The 13,906-nt window shown below is 55.5% G+C and overlaps 1 protein-coding gene across 2 annotated transcripts; it reads right to left on the bottom strand.

Moving 5' to 3' along the window:
• Nucleotides 1-293: 293 nt before the first annotated feature.
• Nucleotides 294-13,481, bottom strand: CHPF (chondroitin polymerizing factor). Of its 2 annotated transcripts, none has more exons than XM_075914484.1 (4): nt 13,185-13,481; nt 11,713-12,277; nt 10,399-10,581; nt 294-3,227 (listed from the first exon to the last, which is right to left on the bottom strand). In XM_075914484.1, exons 1-4 carry the CDS (start codon nt 13,448-13,450, stop codon nt 1,965-1,967), a joined length of 2,277 nt encoding a protein of 758 aa, XP_075770599.1. In that variant the 5' UTR covers nt 13,451-13,481; the 3' UTR covers nt 294-1,964. The 2 variants fall into 2 exon arrangements, with proteins under 2 accessions (XP_075770599.1, XP_075770600.1); XM_075914485.1 differs by lacking the exon at nt 13,185-13,481 and adding an exon at nt 12,378-12,894.
• Nucleotides 13,482-13,906: the final 425 nt, after the last annotated feature.

The raw sequence follows: 13,906 nt of genomic DNA, 5'->3' as shown, positions 1-13,906 counted from the left end.
AGTAGGAGTGGCTCCCCACAGTCATGCCTCAGGGGAAGGGGGAGCTGTACCCCTGTGCACCCACAGCTCCCCATTGGGCAGAGCAAAACAGTTGTGCCTCAGCTCTGCCCAGGGCAACACACGGGGGCATGCTGCAGTCCGTCGCCCCCAGCTGCACCATAAAGAAGGGACAGCCTTGCTTTGGGACCCTCCTCGCTCTGCTCCCACCCCTCCCCCACTCTGAGACAAGTCCCTCTATCCCCTCCTTTGCTGCCCCACATTCCCACTCTGCAGTGAAGAATTTGTAGCCAGACTAGTTCTCCTCTCCATTTTATTGCAGTGTAAACACAATCACCCAGCCCCGCCATTAAATATAAACCTGGAGTCGAATCTGACTCCAGTCGTTTTCTCCTTGGGAGGCTCAGAGTGCACCCAAACTGTTCCACTCTTTCTAGCAGGGCCAGCAGCACTGCCACTCCCCGGGAACAGTCTTGCATCGGCAGCTCAGTGCAGAGAGCACAATTCCACGGAGGCCAGCTCAGAGAAGGGCCTGATTCCAAGCAGACGTGTTCCTGTGCGGGGCTCAGATTGTGGTCAATGGGGGCTAGATCCCCCACCCCCTCAGGTAGCCCCATGAGTAGCAGGTGACTGCACCAGCAGGAGCAGCTGAGTGAGGCCTGCTGGGCTAGCAGCAGAGACAGCTCAAACCTCCCATGGGAGGCTCTCGTCCAAGGGCTGCAACCTCAAGACATATAAAATACTGCAGAGGCCAAAACGGCCTGGGTCATGGTTCCCATGGGGAGCAGCACAGTCAATGCATAGAAGGACTCCTGCTGCCCCTGCACCCCCACGTCCTGGGGCCTGAGTCCTATAAGTGTTCAGGCCAGCGGGTTGTTGTCAGAGATGCACCGTACTGAAGTTAAATGCCTTATTCTCCATACGTACCAGAGAAACCCTCAATCCCCCACTCTCTCCCAGTTCTACAACAGCACTTAAAGCAGCTGCCCAGAGCCACTGCTGTGCTTGCAAGAACACAAGCCAGGAGCCAGCACCCTGTGCTCCCTGGGACACAGAGCCCTGGATCAGGCCGAATAGAGCCTGCAGCTCTAATCCTTCTTGCCCAGCAACATTCCAGGGACACCATGGGTATGGGGCAGAACACCCCACATTGTACCAAACAGGAGGCTCTCAGAGCCTCCAAATTCCAGGTGACCAGCACCTGGGGAGCAAAGTTAGGTGATTACTGGAGGGCCAGAGCTCCCCACCCTGCCAGCCATGGGAGCCTCTGACCACTGGAACCAGCAGAGTTCATGGGGCAGAAGGCAAGAGATGGGGGTGCTGCACCTCGCTGTGGGATGGAGCTGCATGGCCAGGCCTGTCCACCCACATCAGTACCTGTCACCAGCACACAGAAGCTGCGGGGCAGGGCTAGGCATCCCCCACACACAGGCGCAGAGGGTCCATGCTGCACTGGGAGGAGGCAGCCCCTGCATGGCCCACATGACAAATGGAGGAGAGAGGGGCTCTATCCTCCCTGCAGACTCCAGGCCCCTCTACCAGGCACCAAGATTACTGGGGCCATTTCACGGAAGCAGAGTTATTGGAGCAAATCCTGGACCTGCCTCGGGGCCAGCCCACAAGAACTCCCCTGCCAGGAGCTGCTCAGAATCACTGCCCCATGAACACAGGGTAAGGGAGACATTGAGACCGGGCAGGATCCAGAGTAGAGCTGGGATCAGAACCAGGCGGCCTGACTTCCAGCCCCATCCTCTAACCAAGTCACAAGTGAGACCCCTTCCTGCCCCAAGAGATCACAGGACCCCTGACAGGACAGTCCCCCCCTCCACACCCCAGCCCAGCAGAGTGACCACTGCACCAAGGGGGGGGAGAACAGGAGCCAGCAGGGCAGATACGGCAGGTCGTAGGGGGCAGGTCGTAGGGGGGCAGGTCGTAGGGAGCCTGGCTAAACTGGCCCCTCCTGTAGTTCAGGTGCTGTTGCCCTGCTCCTGCTCAAAGAGCACCATGGCCAGCTGAGAGCGGGAACCCAGCCCCTCCAGGCTGCTCTGCATGCAGCGGTGGTACATCTCCTCACTGAGGCGCGGGTTGCAGGCGTGCTGCCGATAGCGCTGCAGCAGGGCAGGCTCCATGGCCCGGAAGACATGCAGGCTGGAGTACTTGACGAACATGTCATAGATGTCCAAGGTCTCCAAGATGTCCTCGTTCTCCTGCGCGTCGACCGCCATGCGGGTGCGTGCTGCCATGTAGTCAGCATTGTAGAAGCAGGCCTCGTGGAAGACGTCTCGGTCAAAGCGCCCGGCATCCCGCAGCAGGTCCAGGGCAGCGGGCAGTGCCTGGTTGTGGTAGGCAATGGCTGGGTTGTAGCCCTGAAAATGGATGGGGAAGAAGACTTGCCAGCTGTTGATGGTGTTCATGCGGCAGCGGTTCAGGAAGTCAGTGGTGACCTCAGTGTCCACACCAGCCACAAAGAAAAGTGTGTCCACAGGGTGCTTCTTGGAGATGATGTCCATGACCTTAATCTGGGAGGGCGCATCTGTCTTGACGCTGATCCAGGGGATCTTCACCTCAGCATACTTGCGCTCGTACTCAGCAATCCTGGCCTTGACCGGGGCAAAGATGTCATTCTGCACCACCTGCTGGGCCTCGAAGGGGTCGTAGATAAAGAGGAAGGTGAGTACAGCGTTCTCTCTGCTCTCAAAGGCGGCCGCTGCGTACACTTCTAGGAAGTGGCTAGCATGGTCCCGGTCATGTGCTGTCAGTGGCAGGATGACATTGATGCGGCTGGCCTCAGTCACATAGGGCATGGGAATGATCTCCACCTCACTGAGGGGCCGTACCAGGTGCACGCGCTTGATGACCGAGCGGCTGTGCCCCTTCTGCGTCACCACCTCCACCTGAAGGTCCAGCGTGTACTCCATGCCCCGTGTGGGGTCAAAGCGCCGGTACCCGTTCACCAGCTGCTGCTTGCGGATGTGCAGCACTGGCTGGTACTTGCGGTTCAGCTCCTCCATGGCCGTGGCCACCACGTCAGCCACATCTGCCATGTCCACACCGTGCAGTTCACACTTCGGGGAGCCATCCACACAGGAGTACAATTGTTCCTCTGTGAAGTAGTCCCAGCGCAGCACCTCAAAGCGTGTCTTGGGCTGGAATGGGGGCGTGATGCCAATGGGCCACGTGGCTCCGTGGTCTCCGTCTGCAGACAGGCTGCTGGTGTTCTGGATCTCCAGCTGCAGGAAGAAGAGGATTTCAGCAGACACAAGACATCCTGCAGCTCCCCACACTGACCCTCCATGGCTTTGCCTAGAACCTGCATAAAGCAGGAGATAGATGCCCTCCTGACATCTCCTCCAACCCTCATTTTCCAGGATTCCTCCCACTCCCAATCACCTCATTTCATGTCTAATTCCAGAGTTTCTAGGGGACCTCTGTGTGGCTTCTAAGTGTCTATCACCAGAAGTGGGTTCAATAAAAACTATGACCTCCCCATTCTCTTGCTCTAGGGCAGGGGTGGATCTCAGCCAGGAGAACATGTACCCTGGCGTACATTATCTCATCTAGATGTTTGCAGAGTTCTGCAATAGGCTCCATTAAAAGCACAAGCAAAGTCAATAGAAAATTCAAAAGCTTCAGTGGGGCAGTCAAGTTAGTGTGTAACGCAAAAAACGTAAACGAATAGTCTAGCAGCACCCTCGAGATGAACAAAACATGCAGATGGGATCATGAGCTTTTGTGGGCACAGCCCACTGTCTCAGATGAAAGGGAGTGGGTTGCGCCCACGAAAGTGCATGATCCCATCCACGTTTTCTTAATCCATGGTGCTACCAGACTATTTGTTGTTTAAAGTTTTTTCAATAAAAAATGAAATTTCATACAAGGACGTGTTTTTACTACTTTACATATTGTACACTGAGCTGTAAGCACAGTACATTCCAATCAATTATTCTAGGGTATTATGTGTTAAAAATGAGAAAGTCGGCCATTTTCCAGGAATAGCGTGCTGCAACACTTGTGTATTTTTATAATGTCTGATTTTGTAAGCAAGTATTTTTAAGTGAGGTGAAACTTGGGGTATGCCAGACAAGCCACCAGAGGGGGAGACTGTTGAGAGCCTCTGCTCTAGGAAGTGGTTTTTAAACTGGGGGTTGTGACTCAGTACTAGGCCCTGGAATGTTAGGCACTAGGTCCCATTGCTGCAGGGTGATCAGGTGACCGACCAGTGGGGGTGCTAGGGCAGGCTTCCTGCCCATCCTGGCACCACAGACTGCACAAAGCTCACCCTCAGCCCCATCCCGGAGCCCACACTCCAGTCACATTATGTTGGGACGTGGACATCAACAATTTTCTTCAAGTGGGTCATGAGAAAAAACAAGTTTGAAAACCACTGCTCTAGGTCAGTGTTTCTCAACCAGTGGTACGAGTACTCTTAGGGTACTTGAGAGAAGTCAGGGGAGGGGACGGGGAGTCAACACAACTGAAACGGGAGAAAACTGAGTTTTTGTTTTAAGTTTTACAGCGCTTTATTATTTTTGTACTTTTTACACCCAAAATTTCACCACCCACCTGGCTACAATTAAGTTGTTTAAACAAATGTGTTGCAATGGTAGAAAAAACCGTGCATGTCTGAAAACTGTAGGTACTGGGGGCACTTTAAAAAAAAAAGGGGTACTTTATAAAAAAAGGTTGATAAAGGTTGAGAAACACTGCTCTAAGTACAGCCTGGTGGCTATGCAATGACAGCATTCCCTCGGCTGAGGGCAGCACCAACCCACAAAATGAGTAGGACTACTCAGCCAGCTCTCCCCACAAACTCTACATGTGAAAAACAGCTGGTTGGCAGATCACCCCTCCAGCTCCCAGCTATCCCAGGCACCACGCCTGCCTCCACCTCTCTGCTTAGTCTTCAGGCTAAGCCCTTCAGGCAGGGACTGGTTCTGGCCATGTCAACCCAGCAGGACAGAGCCTGATCCCGAGCAGGGCCTGTGGGTGCTACTATCATACATCATCAACAGATTCACAGACTGAAGCCAGAAGAGACCAGGCCACTCTCCCAGGCTGCACAGTAGTGACGGATGGCAAAACAAAGAGCAATGGGCTCAAGATACAGTGGGCGAGGTCTAGGTTGGATATTAGGAAAAACTATTTCACGAGGAGGGAAGGGAAGCACTGGGAGGGATTCCCTAGGGACGGGGGTGGAGTCTCCATCCCTAGAGGTGTTTAAGTCTCAGCTTGACAAAGCCCTGGCCGGGTTGATTTAGTTGGGACTGGTCCTGCCTAGGGCAGGGGGCTGGACTTGATGACCTCCTAAGGTCTCTTCCAGCTCTATGATTCTATGAATCCTGCCTAGTCCAGGCCACAGACCCTCCCTAGCAACTCCTGCCTCCAGGTCCCACTCCTGGCTGAGCTGGAGCAGAGCTTTCAGAACTGGTCCCTGGGTGACCTGCTGCAGTGGTTAATTCCCTGCCCCCTTAAACATTTGTGCTCCATTTCTACTTTGAACTTGTCTCAGTTCCGCTCCAGCCACACAGTCTCTCTGCCTCACCTGCTGGCTTAGAGCACTCTGCTAGGAGACATCTACCTGCACCAGTATGTGCAACGTGCATGCGCCCAAGTCACTTCGGCACCGTCTCTTGGACAAACTGAACACACTGAACTGCCTTCATGCCTCACTGCCAGGCAGCTTTTGAAATATCTAGCCCTTTCTGTAGCTCTCTTCTGAGCCTGGTTTTCCAACACTGTTTGCAGTGCTGACAAAAAAACTGGGCACCGCATTCAGTACTGGCCTGTCTAGCACCGTGCACAGAGGGAATACCACCTCCCTGCTTCCCCTTGGTATCCCCCTGCTTATACTGGTGAAGATCTGGCTTCCCCATTAGCTACAGAATTGCACTGGAAGCTCACATACAATCGGTTATCTACTGTGACCCCCAAATCCTTTTCAACGTGGCTGACTTCCAGGATACAGCCTCCCATCTCATAAGCGTGACTTATATTCTCTCTCCTAGGTGTATGACCTTGCATTAGGCTATGTTAAAACATGTTGTTTGTGTGAATTGACCTTACCAAGTGATCCAGGACAGTCTGCACCACAGTCCAGTCCCCCATCATTATTTACAACACAAGCCAGTGCTTTTTTTGTGACGGTACAGCCCAGAATGGCGTACTGTCACATTTTCCCAGCACACAGAAAAGGAATGGCATTTTCCCCATGCGTACTGGCACCTGTTTTCCTGACAGAAGCCTGCTCGGGACGCGCAGCGGGTTTTTTTCCCCCTGCTCCCAGCGCGGCATTTTGGCTCTGAAAGGGGCTGCGACCACATTTCAGCCCCCAACACAGGGATTTTTTTCAGCTCCCAGTGTGGCGTGTTTGTTGCTCAACAACTTCACCCCATGGTACCGGCACCTTTTTTCTTACAAAAAAAGCACTGACACAACCCATTTGTGTCATCTGCAGATTTTGCCAGCAATGATTTTATTTGCATGCTACATCACTGATAAAACACTGAACAGCACTAGGTCAAGAGAGATCCCTCCAGGATCTCAATAGACCAGGGGAGGGAAACCTTTTTAGGTTCAGGGGCCACTGACCCACAAAAAAATCAGTCAGGGGCCACACAAAAGCGAGAAACAAAAAAAACCCCTAAAACTCTCGCCAATGTGGCCCCCCCGACTGAGAAGAAGAAAAACACTCTTCACATTCCCCTTGCACACCAGGGCACAGGGGGGCTTGGGTTAGTAGATTTTGTGTGCATCAGCCCCACAGATGAATGGGGGGAAGCTGGGGCACCAGCATGAGCTCCCCAATGAGGGGGGGGAACCCTGCGCCTCGGGGGCCAGAACCAGGCAACCCAGGGACCGCATCCTGTCCCCAGGACTTAGGTGTCCCACCCGTGCAATAGACAGATACCTCCTCCCCTCACCTTGTGAGTGACAATTTCCCACTTATAATTACGTCTGGAGATCTGTTCATCACTTTTTAATCCATTTCATTCAGGATGCAATGATTCTGTGGAGCGATGAGGGTTTTTATTTAATCAGCTGATTCCTAGCTCACGCCTGGTCCCCCCACCTCCACTGTGCTTCAGCCTTTTAAATGTCAGCTCTTAATATATTTGAAAAACAGACGCATGGCGCCCAGTACCCCATTATGCCTCTGCCTCCACTGTCCCCCATGCAGGCGGGGGGGGGGGGGGGGGGCGGCAGAGGTGAGGGGTGGAAGACCAGCTCTTAAGCCTGCTACCCCAGCCCTGGCTCCTACTCCTCACCTTGCTACTGCTGATAGAAGCAGCAAGGGGCAGGAAGCTACTAGAGTCACTACTTATAAGCTTATGCTTATCAGATAGTCACTTACATCCCTAGGTGGCACCCACCCAGCAGAGGTACAGATAATATAAAGGAGGAGTTTTAAAGTATATTAAGAGCCAAATGAACCCTGCCCATGCTATTGGAGCACTTCTAGATACAAATGATGGAATGGTCAACAATAACGCAGGAAAGACAGAAGTGTTTCTGTTCTGGAGTTGGGAAAAAGCCAGATGGTGACATCATGTCACATGATGATCAAACACTTTCCATTCCAACAGTAATTCTGGAGGCCATTAAACAGCAGCTATTCTAGTCAGGCATTTTTAAAATCAGCAGGTCTGCATAGCTTGCCTTCAAGAGTTTTAGACAAGCTGGCACAAGGACTCCAGACCATCAATGCTAATTTTCCAATGAGTCTTAGACCCCTGGAGAATTTCCAGAGCACTAGTGGAAAGCTAATGTGTCAATACTCGAAAAGGGGAAACAGGATAACCTGCATAATTACAGACCTGTCAGTCTGACACCAAAATTGGGAAAAATAACAGAACAGCTGACAGTAAAAGGGCTCTGTTAGTAAAGAATTAAAGAAAGGCAATATAATTAATGCCAATCAATATGAGTAAATGGAAAATAGATCTCATCAGACTAACTTGAACTTTTTGAGGAATTGCACGTTTGGTTGATAAAGGTAAATAAATATATTACATCTATACAGTTATGTAAAGCATCTGACTTGACACTGAACTAAATCTAGAAAGGTACAAAAATCCCAACCTCCATAGCCACACATTAAATGAATTAGACTGGCTAATAGGGTTCAAAATGCATGGAGTTGACCTGTTTCTAATGGGGTCTTGCGAGGAACAATTTATGCCTCTATGCTATTTAGCACCTTTATCAATGGCTTGGAAAAAACCAAATCACTGGCAAAGTTTGCAGATGACAGAGACTGGGGAGAAAATATAAGAGAGAGACAAGTCATCAATACAGAATGACCTTGACCTGGATTGCTTGGTAAGATGGGTGCAAACAAACAATGAGTTGTATATGGCCAGATGCAAAGCCATACATCTGAGAACAAAGAACACACCATACTGACAGGAGGTGGGAGTCTCTCCTGGGAAGTACAAGGTCATGGCAGATGACACTCTCTCTGTGAGATGCACTAGACAAAAGGGCTACTGCCATCCTTAGACTATGAAGCAGCAGACAGGCTATATATTACCTCCGTATTTGGCAGTGGGGCAGCTGCTGGAATCCTCTGCCCAAGTCTGATGTTCACAATTCAAGGGTGTTGATAAACTAGGAGAAGGTTCAGAGAAGAGCCACAAGAACGATTCAAAGACTGAAAGACACGTCTTTCAGTGACTGACTAAAGGAGCTGCATCCATTTAACTTACCAAAGAGAAAAATAAAGAGTGACTTGATCAAATCTACAAGTAGCTACGCAGGGAACAGAAATGCATAGAGCCCTGCAAACCCTCAGATATCCATGGGTATCCGTATCTGCAGAGATCGATGCGGCTATCCGCGGCTCACTTTTGCAGATGCGGATGTAAATTTTGTATCCACACAGGACTCTAGAAATTTGATGGCAGAAAGCTCTCCAATCTCTCAGAGGAAGATCTAACTTGATCCAATGGCTGGAAGCTGAAGCTAGACAAATTCACCCTAGAAATTAGGTGCACAGGTTTAAGTGACAGTAATTAGCCACTGGAAGAGTTTACAAAAAGGGTCATGGAAAATACCCTACCACTGGAAGTTTTTAAAAATCGAGACAAGACATTTCTTAGAACAGTGGTTCCCAACCTTTTTTATGCCATAGACTGGCAAACCCATTCACAAACATCTGACAGACTGTTAACAGTGTCTTTGCATATCATTATGCAAATAATGACTATGCAAATAAAATGTTTACCCGTCTGCCTAGCCCCTTGCTCCCCAGTGTCTAACACCCTTTAACCCCATCCCTACTCCCATGACAATACCCTCTTACCACGTGACCCCCCACCACATCCTCACCCATCACCCCTTGCCCCCATCCCACCCCCGCACTACCTAAAACACAGCTGCCCACTCTAAGGAGCATGGCTGTTACTGCCACAAGCAGGGGGAGCAGCCCTCCTTCGTGCCCCCTCCCTCCCTAAGTGCACCTTGCACCCCCATGGGGCGCGGGGGGGAAGAGGACAAAACCCTGGCTGGCATTACCCAGGGTTGGGGGGGGAAGGAGGGAGGAAGGTGCCTCCTGATCTTCCACCTCCTGCCACTACCTGAGCCCTAGCACTGCCACTGGCAAAATGGCTGTGTGGCTGGAGCAGGGTGAGGGGCGACACCGCGGCACCCTGGGGAGGGGCCTCCTGCTCCGCCTCCTCCTGCTGCTGCTGGCAAAAGCAGCCACATGGGCAGAGGGAGCGACCATTGGTGGCGCACACGCCTCCCTCCTTCTTTGTACCCCCTCCCTCCCCAAGCACAGAGGGTGGAGGGAAGCACCTCCTGCTGCTGCCTGAGCCACCACGGCTGCCATAGCTGAGCTACCAGGAACAGCCGGCTTCAGCTCCAACAGCCACTGCGGCCCAACAGCAAGCCAAAAGGCTGGTAGTTGGGAACCGCTGTCCTAGACCACCTGCTATAGTTCAGCCAGGGACTGTTCCCAGGAAATTCCCGGCCTGTGTTATGCAAGAGGGCAGAGCATACCCTCCACCACAGTGGTGACATGGTCCTTTCTGCCTTTAAAAGGAATACAACGATGAAACCCTGCAGGAGGAAGGCAGCCAGTAGCAGGTACACTTGAGCTGGGCAACTGTGCAAAACTGGGCTCTATCATCAGGCCAGCCTAAATCTACCAGAGTAACTGTGGGAGAGAGCAAGTTCTGCCACCCCAGCAGACCCACCCCTGCAGCAGAACCATCCCTGCCAGAGTCAGTCACCAGCACGAGGCTGAATTCTATGCTCTGGCAGACAGGTAAAGCAGACTGAAATTGAAGGAGACACCTACCTGGGACAAGGCAGCGCCAGCTGTGGCCATGCTGCTCCCTGCCCATCTGACTCAGAGCCCTGGGCCCACCACCGCCCTTCACCCCCAGTGCCTGGGCTCACCTGGAGCTGCTGGATCTCCTGGTAGGTCTTCTCCAACTCCACCTGGGCAAAGTGCTTGTGCAGCCTGTACATCTGGACAGGGTCCAGCACAGGATGGGCAGTGAATGCGCTTTGGAAACGGGGGTCACTCTCTCGCTCTGGGGCTGTATTCTTCCCCAGCTCAAAGTACTGGTACCGCAGGCCCTGAACCAGAAAGACAGGGGTAATGGCTGCCACAATTCACACTCCAATCGCTAGGGAAGTGGGGTGGGGAGCAGACGGAAGCAGACTGATGGGGCAGAGGTTGCCAGTCTGGGAGGTGAGGACTGACGGTAGCAGGAAGGGGTTTGACTGGGCAGAGGGGGTAAGCGTGGAGGGTGAGGGCCAGCATTCTCTTCAATTTATTATGTTCATGTATGGAATGACTATCACTATGTGCACCAATATGGAAGTGATGAATCACATAAAAGTCATTCCATACATGGACACTGCGTGGCAATAGTGGGACCCAGAAATTGGATGACGTCTCAAAATGGGGCTCTGGCTCTAAATGGGGGCTCCAGGCTGGGACAAGTAGTTGGATGCAGGAGGAAGTGAAGGCTCTGGAGTGGGTCTGGGCATGGGAAGTTTGGGGTGTTGGAGGGACTCCAGGCTGCAGGGTAGGGCCAAGGAATTTGAATACAGGAGGGGGCTGCGGATTGAGGCACAGGGTTGGGGGAGGTAGGAGGGGGTGAGGGCTCTGGGGTAGACCCATGGATGAAGGGTTTGGGATCAAAATGGAGCTCCAGGTTTGAGGTGCAGGAGGAAGAATGAGCTCTGAGCTGAGAGGCAGGAGGACAGGCTCTGGACTGGGGGTATGAGCTTTGGGGTGGGACCAGGGATGAGGGGCTTGGGATGCCAGAGGTGGCTCCAGATATGGAGGGCCTCAGGATGGGACCTGGAGGTTGGATCTTGGGCTTATCAGGGCAGCTCCTGGTCAGCAGCACTAAGGCAGACTTCCTGGAGCCTGCCTGTCCTGGGGCATCGGGCTGCACCCCACCCCAGATGTGGCTGGCAGCAGGTTGGGCTTTTGTGAGGGAGGGGGAAATGAGGCTCCGCAGCACACCTGCAAGCACTGCCTCTGTTCTGGCCAATGGGAACACAGAGCTAGTGCTCATGGGAGGGACAGTGCGCTGAGCCCAATGACTGCCCACCTAGGAGCCGAACTTTCCTGCCAGCCTCAGCAGAGCTGTCCCACCTGAAGCAGCTCATACTAGGACCGGCAGGGAGGTGCCCCTCTCTGTCAACCTTGGCAGCTCCATGTGGCGACAGGGACCAGCATGAAGGTGCCCTCACCTCGTGCTCCTCCACGCAGTTGATGGCTGTGTAGTCGATGATGCAGCGCCCCAGCCACTCGTCGGGCCGGGCGCTCAGGATGTCATTGCGGCAGTTCTCCAGGTGGGGCTGCAGGCGCAGCAGCAGGCTGCGGGAGAGCAAGTAGCCGAAGCCGCCGTAGCAGTACCGCCCCTCAGTGTCGCCCCCAATGAACTCTTCAGGCCGGCCCAGATAGAGAAGAGTGTCAATGCTGAGGTGGGAGACCAGGCGACTGACACGGTGGGCCTCGGTGTAGGTGTCATCCTGCACCAGGTAGAACCAGTCGAAGTCGCTCACATAGTGGTCCAGCACGTACTTGATGGTCTGGTACATGTTCCAGATGGGCCGCTCGTCGCCGTGTGTCACCACTGTCATGCCATGCGGCACCTTGCGGCCCCGCGTGCCCGTGAAGTATACCAGCCGTTCCAGCCGGTGCCCCAGCGTGCGGTTCACAGCCACAGCCAGCGTGTTCAGCGTACTCTTGGAGGTGAGCACGCCCACGAAGAGCCGCTGTCGGATGCCCAGCTCCGTACTGATGTACCGCGTCCTGGGAGGACAGAAAGCGTACTTGAGGGAGCCTTTTCCCACATCCTAGGTAACCCACCCCCAGAGAGACAGGCACAGACCTGCCCCTGGGCCCCACAGACCTCATGGCATGGCTCTGGATTTCTGGGCTTTCCCCCAAATCAGGGATGAGCTGCTGCAGGGCGACTGAGCAGGGCTGGATTCAGGCAGGAGACTCCTGTGAGGAAACTTGTAGAGATCCAGGGGTGTGGAAGAGAGGGGCAAGTGATGACCAGCTACCCCCATCTCTGCCCACGCTTATGGGTTACATTCCCTACTCATGAGGCACCTGTATGAATTCATGGCAGCATCCTGTGCTGTGTCCAATACCTCCTGCCCCTATGTGCTGGCTGGCCCAGCATGGCGAGCCTGGTCACAGAGCACCCCGGCATGCAGCAAGGGCCATTGCAGAGTCAGCAGCCCAGGCCTGGCTCATACATGGGGAGGCTGGTGCGCCAGCCCCGGTGGCACTGCAGAGGGGGAGGGCGCACAGGAGCTGTGGGGACATCAGACGGGTGGGGCTGTGTCCATGACAGGAATGGTGAGCAGGGCTGGCCCCTAGGCCCTACTTGTGACTTCATAAACACAGCCCCCCCCTCTCCCCCAGCCTCCTCCAGCCTCCTCCAGCCCCCCCATCTCCCCCAGCCTCCTCCAGCCTCCCCATCTCCCCCAGCCTCCTCCAGCCTCCTCCAGCCCCCCCAGCCTCCTCCAGCCTCCCCATCTCCCCCAGCCTCCCCCAGCCCCCTCCAGCCCCCCCCAGCCTCCTCCAGCCTCCCCCTCTCCCCCAGCCCCCCCCGCCTCCCCCTCTCCCCCAGCCCCCCCCATCTCCCCCAGCCCCCACAGCCTCCCCCTCTCCCCCAGCCCCTCCATCTCCCCCAGCCCCCCCGCACCTGACGGCCTTGCTGGCGGCGCGCGCGGGCGGGGCGGGCCGGGCGGGCAGCACGCGCGGCTCCCAGGCGGCGGCGGTTGGCGGCGGTTGGCGGGGGGCGGGGCCGGCGCGCGGCGGCTGGCGGGGGGCGGGGCGAGGCGCGGCGCGCGGCGCGCAGGGCGCCTGGCCCCAGCCCGCGCTCAGCAGACTCAGCGTCAGCCCCAGCGACACCCCCACGGCCACGGGCGCCGCGGGCCGCAGCAGCGGCAGCAGCAGCGACAGGCGCATGGCGGCGGCGACGTGTCCGCGCGCGCGTCACGCCGCGTCACCGCCCGCCCGCCAATCCCGCCCGGCGCCGGGGGCGGGGCCGCCTGGGCCACGTGGGGGGCGGCGGGCACGCGCTATCCGGGCCAGCGCGGGGGCGGGGCTGTGGGGGGCAGCGAGGGGGAGGGGCTGAGGGGGCGGGGTACCCGGGTCGCGCGCGGGCTGTGGGGGGTAACGAGGGGGAGGGGCTGAGGGGGCGGGGTACCCGGGTCGCGCGCGGGCTGTGGGAGGTAACGAGGGGGAGGGGCTGAGGGGGCGGGGTACCCGGGTCGCGCGCGGGCTGTGGGGGGCAGCGAGGGGGAGGGGCTGAGGGGGCGGGGTACCCGGGTCGCGCGCGGGCTGTGGGGGGCAGCGAGGGGGAGGGGCTGAGGGGGCGGGGTACCCGGGTCGCGCGCGGGCTGTGGGGGGCAGCGAGGGGGC

Source organism: Pelodiscus sinensis, unplaced genomic scaffold (genome assembly GCF_049634645.1).
Source record: "Pelodiscus sinensis isolate JC-2024 unplaced genomic scaffold, ASM4963464v1 ctg155, whole genome shotgun sequence".
Lineage (NCBI taxonomy): Eukaryota > Metazoa > Chordata > Testudines > Trionychidae > Pelodiscus > Pelodiscus sinensis.
The sequence above is the reverse complement of the archived record's forward strand: the minus strand, read 5'-3'. Positions and strand labels throughout refer to the sequence as shown.